The sequence below is a fragment of the Ascaphus truei genome, chromosome 7 (assembly GCF_040206685.1).
Source record: "Ascaphus truei isolate aAscTru1 chromosome 7, aAscTru1.hap1, whole genome shotgun sequence".
NCBI lineage: Eukaryota > Metazoa > Chordata > Amphibia > Anura > Ascaphidae > Ascaphus > Ascaphus truei.
In genome coordinates this window covers 29,538,616-29,552,609 of record NC_134489.1, presented here as the reverse complement: position 1 = coordinate 29,552,609, position 13,994 = coordinate 29,538,616, and the positions used below count along the sequence as shown (strand labels likewise).

The window sequence follows — 13,994 nt, the reverse complement described above, 5'->3', positions numbered from 1 at the left end:
CCCAATCTGATTCAAAGCGCTTCACAACTACAGTATAGTGTGCGGTACACAGCATTGTACATAGGATTTTGCCATATTCCCTCCCCAGATGAGTTTACAATCTATGTTTTTGGTGCCTGAGGCACAGGGAGATAAAGTAACTTGTCTATGGCCACTAGGTGATAACACTGGGATTTGAAATAGGCTCCCCTGCTTCAAACTCACTATCATTGTTCTCAGTCAGTGTCTTTACTGGCAGAGCTGCTCCCCCTGCTCGGTGGATATAGAGTTTACTAGAAGTTACTGTACGTTTAAATGAGCAGAAATGAAGGTTACAGACAAGAGAGGGTGTTTAATCAAAATTGAGCCCAATCAACACAGCATCAGATCAATGAGATTTTCTTTCTTTAATAAATCTGGCACAGTTTTGCATTAGTTTTACACCAAGTATACATTTAAGGGTAATTGAATGTTTAAAAAAAAACAAAAACAAAAAAAACAATTTACACTGATAAGCGTTTTAAATATCGGACTGCCCTTTAAACAATATATTGCTTTGCAGTCACATAAGAGGTTATTGCATTCTTTGCACTGTATATTTGTTCTGTATCTTAAACGGTGAGCAATTTTTACATTATTGGCACTATAACAAAATAAAACAGTAATATTAATCATTAATAGTCCTACTCTCTTGCAAAGAGTTTAAATATTGAGTCCCATGTTGCGGGTAATTTTTTTTATTTTAAACAACCCATTAGTGTAATCAGCTTCTGTAGAAAGATTGAATCCCCTTAAAGGAAGTGTTTTACTTTGTATCAGGTGATAAATTAATGTGTCACCTCTTGTCAGGAACACGGGATTCAAAACAGATCAGTTACTTGTTATTGTATTCATTTTAAAATTGAAGGGGAAGGGGTGAGAAGGGGAGGATAGCTCTTGCTACAGTCTATGTGTGTGTAGGTGCCAGGGGTAAGGAATACTGGACAGAAAGTGACACTTGCGTGAGCAAGTGAAAAAGACCCCTATATGACTAGCACTCAGAGACAGGATAGTGTAAACAGATTAAAATTAAACCTTTATTGATATATGCAATAGTGAGTGAACAACACTCTGAAATAAACACACAACAATAATTAAAAGATGTATTAAATAAATTGAACCACCACCAATGGGATACCAATCTAATTGGGGTGGTACATAAAGGAACTATAAGGCACTGGCACCATACAATAAATGGTTCTAGTACAGGTGGTGCCTCAGGGTGGTAGGTATATATAAAATTGTCCAAGGAGGGTGTGGTATATAGAAATATGGTATGGTATGTTCAGTCCTCACACCTCCCAACCGCCCCTGATAAAAATGGTCACTCAGAAGTATATAACTCAGGCCACAGAGACCTACGGCAAGGGAAAAAGTTGAAAGTGCCCTTTGCTAATAGGTAATGGTATAAAAACCGTAGGTGAAATAAACGTACTTATTGTAGCCTGACAGAGTGGATACTGTGGGCTGATGCTAGCCAAGCTCACAGTAATTCCACTACATAGAGAGTGACAAAGACCCAATGTTCCTGGTAAGCAACGCAAGTAAAATACAGAAAGTTTACAAAGGTAGACTACTGTGTAGCTAGGAAGAAGTAACTGTTGACTGGGGACCCTGGATACATTGTATAAGTTTCTCACAGAGCAGAGTATCCAGTCAGACAGACTGACAATGGTATACTGTAGTATCAAAATACCAGAGTCAAATGAGCACAGTGTGTAATACAAAACACTGCTGCTCAGTTACTCTGTGAAGGCAGCGGTAACATAGTGGTAGTAATTGTTTCGTTGTTATATAGTATGCAAATTTAGTGTACACTGAATGAAATGCAGACGAAACAAATGTGCAGATTAATAAACTTATGTTAGTATAGTGTAGTTGGTAGCTGGTCTGTTACAGAACTAAAAATCATATGCAGCAGATATATCTTGTAACCGCAGTCTATAATATAACCTGCATTGATAGTTGCTGCATGATGTGAACAGATAATGGCTCCGGTCTGCACTACAGACCCCCACCCTGCGTGGTGTATTCATGAACACCACAGAACGTGAACTGCCGGGTGGGGTAAACTAACCAGATTCTAAACATTTGAAAACGGCGGTTATCCACACTGAGAGGACTCAGGGAAACTGCCGGGAATGTGTCTGCACGCCGCCGCGCTAACAGGTGACGTCACAGAGTAGCGCCCACCACCGACGATCGTTTCACGTCACACCTTGAGAAAGCGTCAGTGTGACGCGAAACGATCATCCATAATGTCTTTGACACAATTTGCACTAAATCCTTTTTACGTTTCTGTCATTTCCAGCCAAGATTTTGTGACAAATTACAGTAGTGTGTCCCAAATATGTATAGAGCAAAACAAAATGTATAAGGGTATTGTAAATATATTCTCTACTGCATATGTAGGAATCTTCTCTCTTACTCGGATCGATTACCCCCCGGGAGGCCTTTGACCACTCTTAGAGTGGTGGACAGGAAAAGACGAGCAGCTCGGAGGAGAAGTAATTGAGTCGGACACCAGTGAGCGTTGTCAAAAACCTCTCCTGTTTATTAATGGTTACAGTCAGGTTTTATAGGTGAGCAAGCGTAAAAAAAAAAAGCGTATACATGCGAAACTTACTTCCCTTTATGTTTATCTAGAAAGTGACAGATGGAAAGTTACAGTTTGGGAACCTTCCATTTGCCCAGTCTAGGGCAGTCTAGGGCACGTCATAATTCTTTCTGTTAAGACAGTTCATAAATTTGGGCTAAGCATGGTTGGCTAGAACTTCCTGTTTCTACATTGTGAAACTATGTCTGAACATACATAGTTCAGCCACCATTAATTGGGTAAAAGGTTAGTTTAACATCAGCCTAAAAAGCATAATGGCAATGTTAGTATAAAATGGTTATATAGCAGCCAAAATGGAGTCCCCCCTTGATACACACATTATCAGTCCCTCCTTTTGTCATGAAATGACAATCCCTAGGATACAGGGGTCTCGTACTGGATTTGAACATGATCATAATCCACTAAAGGTATCGGGACACTGGTGGTTGTAGTTCTAGAGTTATATGTTACAGTTGGGGGACCGGGAATAGGGGCATTAATGTTCAGTGAAGCATACGTGTGACTAGCTGACTTAACAGAAGGCATAATCATTTTACATAAAGATGAACACATTAATTTGCAGCATGAAATAATAACAACTAGTACTACAAACATGCAAACGATAAATATCAGTCCCATAATAATTTTCTTTCCCAACTCTCCAATCAATGCGTCTATCCCAAAAGTCCAGTCAAACTGATTGACTCTCTCAGTAATGCCTGCAACAAGACTTTTGATATTGGAAATATGATTCTGCACAGACTTTGAATGATCAGATAGATTAAAACAGCACATTCCCTCAAAATCCTGACACCCATGCTCATGTTTAAGCAAAAGATAATCAATTGCTGCACGATTTTCTAAAATTGCTTTGCGTGTACCTTGCAAATCTATCATCAATTCTTCTAGGGCCTGGGAGGTATGATTTAACCCCTTGGCTACAGCACATGCTAGCTTCTTTATAGTTTTTGCTGAATACACAGCCAATCCAGGTACTCCGACAAGGGAGACTGCTAGACTTAGAATTTCAGCATCTGATAATAAAAACACATGTGGATTGCATTCTTCAGTAACTGAAGCAGTGGATCGTTTAACTTGGTTTTGATGTGGGCCAGGTTCTACAGAGAACATCATTATTCCTAACCTGGTGATAGTACATGGTCCCCCGGAGATGTTTCCTGGTATATATGTATACGTAGTATTACCACAGGAAAACAACCATCCCACGGGAAGTTTAACAGAATATACATGGCTTGGTGTGCTTATTGTGTGATTACAGCTCATAGTATTATTGACGTTAAAACATTTATCATCAGCTCGATTACACAATATTTGGGTCATATTGGTGGATGCTGATGCTGTCAATTGTACTTGTTTACATTTGCCTATTTTTTCAGGATTGCATGTCATTTGATAACATATATCACACTGTGTTACATTCTGGGTCATAATTTGTGTCATATTAGCCCAATTTTCACCAATACACTGGGGGCAGTCACGACAGTATTCATATACAGAGAAATGCTGTTGCACATCATGATCTTCTGCCAAACTATCATTATTGTCTGTGTTAAACACTTTTAACAAAATCTATACTGGTGTGGGTACTGCTATCAAACAGCTTGTGATTATGTCCGTTGTGCTGGTCATATCGGATAAACAGAAATACAGTACCGACATATCTTATTGCAACAAATACCGGCGGCATGCCGGGATCTGCCCCAGCTGCCGCCAGTAATGCACGCGCGCCGCCGCGTTCCCCCACTCACCCCCCCTCCTCATCGCGCGCAATTTGCACACCTTTCCGGACACCTGTACCCCTTCTGCTCTGCCCCTCTGCTTCCCCGAACCCCCGCTTACCTTAATTTGATGTCCAGGGGTGTCGGGGAAGCCTGGGGAAGCCGGGGAAGCCGGGCGCGCATGTGACTGTGACGTCACAGTGCGCCGCCACGCGCCGCGGCTACCCGCTTCCCAGCCTCATACAGCCAGCGGCATTTGCTCGAATAAGAGCTGCCGCTGCTGTAGGACATATTCAGTATCTCAACAGCCAAATGCTTCCAGATATTAGTTTTGGCTTCTGTCAGAAATGAAGCCATACGTTTGGAGCATATGTAATGTTTTTCTGGCAGATTGGAGAAATTAGACTGGACCTGTGGTACATGGGTTTCGCTTTCATCTTGTTCTCTGGAAAGGAGAGAAGAGATTTCACCTTCCCCAGAGAAAAAAGAGCTTTCTGGTGAACTATGGTGAGTGTAGATAACAGAGGTGCTAGTGTGAGTCTTAGCTATTTCTTTCTCATATATGTCGTACAAAACCCATACTAATAATGTAAATATGCTAAATATTGCAATAAGGTGTATACAGGTGAGCTGATTCTTCTGAAATCGTGTCTCTACTCCTTCGTGGATTTGATACGTGACACGTGTATCCATGTTGATGATTCTTCAGTCAGCACGGCGGTACGGGTTACTGCTAGGATCGTGGTTGGAAATCCATAGGGAGGCTCCGTCGTCCCTCCTTTGGCGGGAAGACGCTTGACCACCACCTTGTCTCCGGGCTGGAAAGGAGGTGTCGGCTTATCTGAAGGGAGCGGAAGAGAAGAAGAAACATCACCATAGATGCCATTCAATTTCTGTATCAAGTGATAAACATAATTCTCCTGAATTTGTTCTAAGTCTCCAACTTCCTTCGGGCAATACGTACCATGAGCCCAGGGAGTTGGAAATGGCCGCCCCATTAAAATTTCAAATGGTGACAATTTGGTAGTACTATTCGGGGTCATTCTGATTTCTGCAAGGACTGCGGGAAGGACATCTGGCCATCTTGAAAAGGTACCATTTGTTCCCTTACGCAGTTTATCCTTGATTGTGCGATTGGTCCTTTCTACCTGACCTGAAGACTGTGGGTGATATGGTATGTGAAACTTCCAATCTATAGCGAGAGTTTTAGCAACTCCTTGAGTCGCCTGAGATGTAAAATGTGTTCCTCTGTCACTATTTATTTGAAGTGGGCATCCCCACCGGGGAATGATTTCTTTGCAAAGTATTTTTACAACGGTCTTTGAGCTTTCGTTCATTGTGGGGAATGCTTCAACCCATTTGCTAAATTGATCCACCATTACTAGTAGGTATTTTAGCTTTCCTGCTGCTGTTGGCATTTGCGTGAAATCAATCTGTATTTGCTCCATTGGGCCACTAAGTGGCGGTAGATGTTCATGTTTCACGGGTCGTGTGCCCAGCGTGTTGTTTCTGATGCATGTTAGACATCTGGTTAATTGTATCTCGACTACCTGATCAATGTCTCTTACTAAAAACAATTCCTTAATCTGATCACTTGTCGCTTTCTTTCCCTTATGCCCAATTCCATGAAAATGTGAGATTAAAATAGGGCTGGCTATTTTAGGAAAACCTATCACTGTGCCCTTGATCCAAATCCCATTTTCATCCTTGCTCAAATCCTTTTCCTCCCATAATTCTACGTCCTTTTCCTCCGCAAGTTCCTGTAACATTTTAAGATCATAGTCTGGGATGGGGCATGTCATTACCATATTGAGCTGTGTGTCAACAGTGGTATTGTTGGCTGGAAACATAATCTGTGATTGTGCAGCCTCTTTAGCGTAAAAATCAGCCAACTCATTACCTCTGGCCTCATCTGTCTCTCCTCCAGCATGTCCTTTACATTTAACAATTGCTAGTTTACTGGGTAGCAACATGGCGTCCAGTAACTGCTCTACCAATGTGGCATGTGATATGCCCTTACCATCGGCACTAAAAAAAACACGATTTTTCCATATCACGCCAAAATCATGTACCACTCCGTATGCATAACGAGAGTCTGTGTAACTGGTTACCGTATTCTGTGATGATGCTTTACATGCTTCTGTCAATGCTACTAACTCTGCCGCTTGAGCTGAAACAAACGGTAACGCTCCAGAACAGACTACTTCATCTGGTAATCTAACTACTGCAAATCCTGTCAGATATACTCCATCTGCAGGTTTAGAGCATGAACCATCTACAAACAATACATCTCCCTCCTTAAGGAGCGTACTTTCTAAGTCGCTCCTTACTGACGTCGTGTTGTGTATGTTTTGTTGGCAGTCATGGTCTTCATTGTCTATGTCAGAGTTGTGTAGTAACAGGTTAGTCAGAATTTGAGCTGGACCAGTGTGTGGTGGGTGATATTTGACAGTGAGATTTGAGGTAGATGTGAGGATGTTTTCGTACGCTGTGCGGTCATATGCTGTGTAGTGAGATTCCTGAGAACATGTAGTACCTGGTGTGATGTATGCAGGGTTAGTTTGTGTGAAAGCACAATAGGTTGTACTGTTTCTACCAAATAGCGCATGCAGCCACCTGTTTAAACATGCCGGGAACCCCTGCACAATCTCCTGCAGTTTCTTAGAATAAAATGCCACCGGCCTATAGCCCGAGCCATGCTCTTGCGCCAGTACGCCAACAAGCGCGGTGCCTGTCTCGCTGCAAAACAAATGGAAAGGCAGGTTATAGTTCGGCAAGCCCAGAGCAGGGCTTGAACACAATGCAGTCTTAAGTTCGGTGAATGCAGTGAGAGTCTCTGGCGTCCATTGCAGTGTGTCTGGCTTATGCATCAATGTCAATTGTCTCAGAATGTTATCCCAGTGGGAACAGTTCGGTATCCATTGGCGGCAATAGGTGATCATCCCCAGAAAAGACAACATAGCAGCTTTCGTCTTGGGCTTGGGGAGATTGGCAATTACCTTGACTCGTTCTGGTGATAGGAGTCTCTGTCCTGGCTGTAGTATGAAGCCTAAATATTTGACAGTTTGTTGCGCCATCTGTACCTTGTGTGGTGAGACTTTATGACCCGTAGCAGCGAGATGCTCAATCAGACTGTGAGTGTCCAGAGTGCATATTTCTTCCGTTTGGCTGACACCAAATGTAAATATATTCTCTACTGCATATGTATCAATCTCCTCTCAACACGGATCGATTACCCCCCGCGAGGCCTTTGACCACTCTTAGAGTGCTGGACAGGAAAAGACGAGCAGCTCGGAGGAGAAGTAATTGAGTCGGACACCAATGAGCGTTGTCAAAAACCTCTCCTGTTTATTAATGGTTACAGTCAGGTTTTATAGGCGAGCAAGCGTAAAAAAAAAAAGCGTATACGTGTGAAACTTACTTCCCTTTATGTTTATCTAGAAAGTGACAGATGGAAAGTTACAGTTTGGGAACCTTCCATTTGCCCAGTCTAGGGCACGTCATAATTATTGCTGTTAAGACAGTTCATAAATTTGGGGATAAGCATGGTTGGCTAGAACATCCCAGTTACAAAAAGGGAAAAAGAAGAAAACATTTAAGGTTATAAACTAGACTAAATACAAGGAAAGATACAAATCAAGATGGGACGGTACTGTAGCTATTAAATGCTGGACTGGTTGTGATTCATGAATTAAATGACATTGTTACTAGTGACATTGATGTGTTTAAAGGGTGGTATCTGGATGATTGATGCCATTTTTTTAAATCCAAATCTGACCCCTATACATATCTTTTTAATTACAGTATTTATTAGTTGCCTTGTACACATTTAGCTGAGACTTAGGGGTTTGATCTCTTCTGGCTGCTCCCTTTTGTCTGATATCTCTGTGTGATCAACAAGAGTTTGCACAGGTCCCTCTTCTTATCTTTATTGGCTCTCTGATAAGGACAGGTTGAGCCAAGGGTAAAGAAAACCCTTGACTGACAAACTCCTTCGTTCAGCGGTCCTGAAGAAAAGTAATGAATTATTCATTTCCAGGGAAACCAAATGTGCTAAATCGTTGCTTTCAGTACGGTTAGATAAGTTTTAGGAAGCCAATTAGATTGTAAATCTGTTCCCATTCAGATGGCAATGCCCCTTTAAACTTGGTATTAAACTTGGTATTTATAGCAACAAAAAGGACAACATCTAAGTATTTTTTTTTTACATAGCTTTAAAATGGAAAAACTAGGGTATAAAGGGAATAGGAGTGTTCCTATGTTAAATAAGGTAGGGGTGTCGCCATGCATGAAAGGTTAAGAATGACTTGTCTCACTATCCCTTTCACCCATGTATTGCCCTGTCTGTTTATTAACTAGTCCCTCTACCATTCCTTCTCTACCATATCTGCCTTAGGTTATCTTGGCTGCTTCTATTTAATTCATGGCCTATTAGGTGTTAGTCATGCTGTTCTCTGGATTATTTCATTCTAGGGAACTTCCCCATGGATTGGAGAAATAAAACCAATGTAGATGTGTTCATTTTGGTAGGATTTTCTAATGACCCCAAAGTAAAGATGGGACTCTTTATGCTATTCTCTTTAATCTACACTATTGCTCTGACAGGCAATTTTCTGCTGATCGTGCTAACAAGGATTGTTCGTGAACTGCACACACCGATGTATATGTTCATATGCAATCTCTCTCTCTTGGATATCACTTTCACATCAGTAACTGTCCCAAAGATGCTGATTGGTTTTTGGTTGGAGTGCAACTACATTTCCTACAATGGATGCTTCACCCAACTGTATTTCTTCCACTTCCTGGGAAGTTCAGAATGTTTCCTCTTGAGCATTATGGGTTACGATCGTTACGTGGCCATATGTCACCCACTGCGTTACCCCCAAATCATGGACAAGAAAGCTACCATCCGACTTGCCTCCGGCTGCTGGATAACTGGATTCTTCTACTCCTTGGTTCACACCATATTTACATCGAGTTTGTCGTTCTGCAGTTCTAGAGAAGTGAACCATTTTTTCTGTGACATGCCCCCACTGTTAAAATTGTCCTGTACAGACATTAGTAAAAACATGATCATCATTTTTGCCTTAGGTGGACTTGCAGCTGGTGCCTCCTTTTTATTAACCCTTATCTCTTATATGTATATCATTGCCACAATATTACAAATCCATTCTGCAAAGGGAAGACATAAGGCTTTTTCTACCTGTGCCTCTCATCTAATTGTGGTTTCCCTTTTCTTTGGGACAATCCTTTTTATGTATCTCAGACCACAGTCCAGTTACTCACTAGAACACGATAAGATGCTGGGTGTTTTCTACAACGTTATAACTCCAATGTTAAACCCTTTAATTTATAGCCTCAGGAACAAAGAAGTGAAAAACGCACTGAGAAAATGGTGTATGAAAGGCAGAGAGAATTGTATTGAATTGAGAGACGTACAGTAATAGGCAGGAAGAAAGGGTCTAAGATGAAGAAAACGGAAATATGGGTGCTAAAGAGAAAGATCCTAGTCATGGAATAGCAATATGTAAAAGGGAGCCACGCACACCAAACAGATGAACGTTGGATGAAACTCTGACTCTTTAGTCATTAAAGCTGCAGTTCAGTTAATATCCTGCATGGGTGTTTTTTTTAATAAATCAGTTCTGTAGTAAGAAAAAATACTTTTAGCATTTTCTGTTTTTAAAAAAACAACTTTGAAAGACCAATTTTCTTGTATTCTATTTTAACAGCCATTTGCTAAGGCACTGCCCCTTCATGTCCTGTCACAAGCTCTGGCACACCCCTTTGTCAGCCCTGCCCTCCCTCTAGCACTTGTCTGTGCAGGATTGCTCATGAATATTCATGAGCTTCCACTGCCAGTCAAGCAGATTATAAACAAATGCCAGCTTTTAATATGTCACCAAATTTCGACCTATCAATACATGGAAAACGAATTGACCTGCAGCTATACTGTTCTTTAGCTAATTAGAGATTGCCCACATGAAACTATTGAAGTAAAAAAATAAATGCAAAAAAAAAAAAGACTGAACTGCAGCTTTAAATTACCTTTTTTGCTATTTTTTTATTTGTTTCTACTGATTGGTGTGCTTGGCACCATTCTACATACTGAATTCAGAGAATAATAACAGGCAGACCGGAGTTGTGTGAATGGCGTGATGATACATTTAGGTGTGTCCGGAATAATATGTAAACGTAACTTTGGATATGTATGTGTATATATATATATATATATATATATATATATATATATATATATATAGATATGAGCAGCCCCCCTCCTACAATTGGATTGGATCTGGCTATTGGGAATCTTTCCCCTTTGTTTTTCTAATGAATACACTTTTTCACTGGACTTGTGTTTGATGGATTGAACTCTGGGATTTGTACTTGGTACTTAGAGATAGGTATTAGTGCATGACCTGTATGTGTTAGCGCTGCTTTGTTTTTGTTTATATATATATATATATATATATATATATATATATATATATATATATATATATATATATATATATATATATATATATATATATATATTTTAAGGTTATGGTGGGTAAAAAAAGTGACAAAAACCCTCCACAGTATAGCATATAGCAACTGTAAATATTCCTGTATATTCATTTGCATGTCTTAGACAGGTCTGCAACCCTGTCTTTCACCATTATCGCCCAGCACACAGCACTTCTACTGCAGCAAGGGATTCTGGGAAATGACATGCAAATGAGCATATATTTGTGTCATGCAAATGAGCAAATATATGCCAATATATATATATATATATACTAGCTGAGAGCCCCGGCGTTGCCCGGGATGTTTGTGGTGTGGGGGTGGCATTTGGGTGGGGAGTGGTCCACGCGGCCCATGGCAGTGTGCGGTGGTACTGCTGCTATGGCTGTACTGATGGTGATTGTATCGGTGTGCTGATTTGGGAGGGTTTGTTGCTGATGTGGGGGTGCGGATGTGGGTGTGCCGATGGGGAGGTGCGAAGGTGCCAATGTGTGGGTGCTGATGGTGTTGATGGGGGCTGGGAATGGTGGGGAGCCGAGAATGCCAGTGTGCTGGGGGGGGGGGGGGGGGGGGCATGGGATACCGGTGTGCTGATGTGGTGGTGCTGGGGATAGTGTATGTGTGTGTATACGTGTGTGTGTGTGTGTGTGTGTATATATACACACGTGTGTGTATACATGTGTGTATACATGTTTGTGTGTGTGTGTATACATGTTTGTTTGTATACATTGAGTATGTGTACGTGTGTGTGTGTATACATGTGTGTGTGTGTATACACGTGTGTGTGTGTATACACGTGTGTGTGTGTATACACGTGTGTGTGTATACACGTGTGTGTGTGTATACACGTGTGTGTGTGTGTATACACGTGTGTGTGTGTGTATACACGTGTGTGTGTGTGTGTATACACGTGTGTGTGTGTGTGTATACACGTGTGTGTGTGTGTATACACGTGTGTGTGTGTGTATACACGTGTGTGTGTGTGTGTGTATACACGTGTGTGTGTGTGTATACACGTGTGTGTGTGTGTATACACGTGTGTGTGTGTGTATACACGTGTGTGTGTGTATACACGTGTGTGTGTGTATACACGTGTGTGTGTGTGTATACACGTGTGTGTGTGTGTGTACACGTGTGTGTGTATACACGTGTGTGTGTGTATACACGTGTGTGTGTGTATACACGTGTGTGTGTGTGTGTACACGTGTGTGTGTGTGTGTGTGTGTATACACGTGTGTGTGTGTGTGTGTATACACGTGTGTGTGTGTGTACACGTGTGTGTGTGTGTACACGTGTGTGTGTGTGTGTATACACGTGTATGTGTGTGTACACGTGTGTGTGTATACACGTGTGTGTGTGTGTACACGTGTGTGTGTGTACACGTGTGTGTGTACACGTGTGTGTGTGTACACGTGTGTGTGTGTGTACACGTGTGTGTGTGTGTACACGTGTGTGTGTGTGTACACGTGTGTGTGTGTGTGTACACGTGTGTGTGTGTGTGTACACGTGTGTGTGTGTACATGTGTGTGTACACGTGTGTGTGTACACATGTGTGTGTGTACACGTGTGTGTGTGTGTGTACACGTGTGTGTGTGTGTACACGTGTGTGTGTGTGTACACGTGTGTGTGTGTGTGTGTGTACACGTGTGTGTGTGTGTGTACACGTATGTGTGTGTACACGTGTGTGTGTGTGTACACGTGTGTGTGTGTGTACACGTGTGTGTGTGTGTACACGTGTGTGTGTGTGTGTACACGTGTGTGTGTACACGTGTGTGTACACGTGTGTGTGTGTGTACACGTGTGTGTGTGTGTGTGTACACGTGTGTGTGTGTGTACACGTGTGTGTGTACACGTGTGTGTGTACACGTGTGTGTTTGTGTGTGTGTACACGTGTGTGTGTGTGTACACTTGTGTGTGTGTGTGTACACGTGTGTGTGTGTGTGTGTACACGTGTGTGTGTGTGTGTGTACACGTGTGTGTGTGTGTACACGTGTGTACACGTGTGTGTGTGTGTGTACACGTGTGTGTGTGTGTGTGTGTACACGTGTGTGTGTGTGTGTGTGTACACGTGTGTGTGTGTGTACACGTGTGTGTGTGTGGGTGTACACGTGTGTGTGTGTGTGTGTACACGTGTGTGTGTGTGTGTGTACACGTGTGTGTGTGTGTGTGTACACGTGTGTGTGTGTGTGTACACGTGTGTGTGTGTACACGTGTGTGTGTGTACACGTGTGTGTGTGTGTGTACACGTGTGTGTGTTTACACGTGTGTGTGTACACGTGTGTGTGTACACGTGTGTGTGTGTGTACACGTGTGTGTGTGTGTGTGTGTACATGTGTGTGTGTGTACACGTGTGTGTGTGTACACGTGTGTGTGTGTACATGTGTGTGTGTACACGTGTGTGTGTGTACACGTGTGTGTGTGTGTGTGTACACGTGTGTGTGTGTGTGTACACGTGTGTGTACACGTGTGTGTGTACACGTGTGTGTGTGTGTACACGTGTGTGTGTACACGTGTGTGTGTGTACACGTGTGTGTGTGTGTGTGTACACGTGTGTGTGTGTGTACACGTGTGTGTGTGTGTGTACACGTGTGTGTGTGTGTGTACACGTGTGTGTGTGTGTGTACACGTGTGTGTGTGTGTGTGTACACGTGTGTGTGTGTGTACACGTGTGTGTGTGTACACGTGTGTGTGTGTGTACACGTGTGTGTGTGTGTGTACACGTGTGTACACGTGTGTGTGTGTGTGTGTGTGTGTACACGTGTGTGTGTGTACACGTGTGTGTGTGTGTGTGTACACGTGTGTGTACACGTGTGTGTGTGTACATGTGTGTGTGTGTGTGTGTACACGTGTGTGTGTGTGTGTACACGTGTGTTTGTGTGTGTACACGTGTGTGTATGTGTGTACACGTGTGTGTGTGTACACGTGTGTGTGTGTGTACACGTGTGTGTGTGTGTACACGTGTGTGTGTGTACACGTGTGTGTGTGTGTGTGTGTACACGTGTGTGTGTGTGTGTACACGTGTGTGTGTGTGTGTGTGTACACGTGTGTGTGTGTGTACACGTGTGTGTGTGTGTGTGTACACGTGTGTGTGTACACGTGTGTGTGTGTGTACACGTGTGTGTGTGTACACG

The 13,994-nt window shown here is 42.4% G+C and overlaps 1 protein-coding gene across 1 annotated transcript; it reads left to right on the top strand.

Annotated features, from left to right (window-relative positions):
• The first annotated feature begins 8,837 nt into the window (after nt 1-8,837).
• LOC142499943 (olfactory receptor 8H1-like) lies at nt 8,838-9,797 on the top strand. Its single transcript, XM_075610000.1, has one exon. It carries the CDS (start codon nt 8,838-8,840, stop codon nt 9,795-9,797), a length of 960 nt encoding a protein of 319 aa, XP_075466115.1.
• Nucleotides 9,798-13,994: the final 4,197 nt, after the last annotated feature.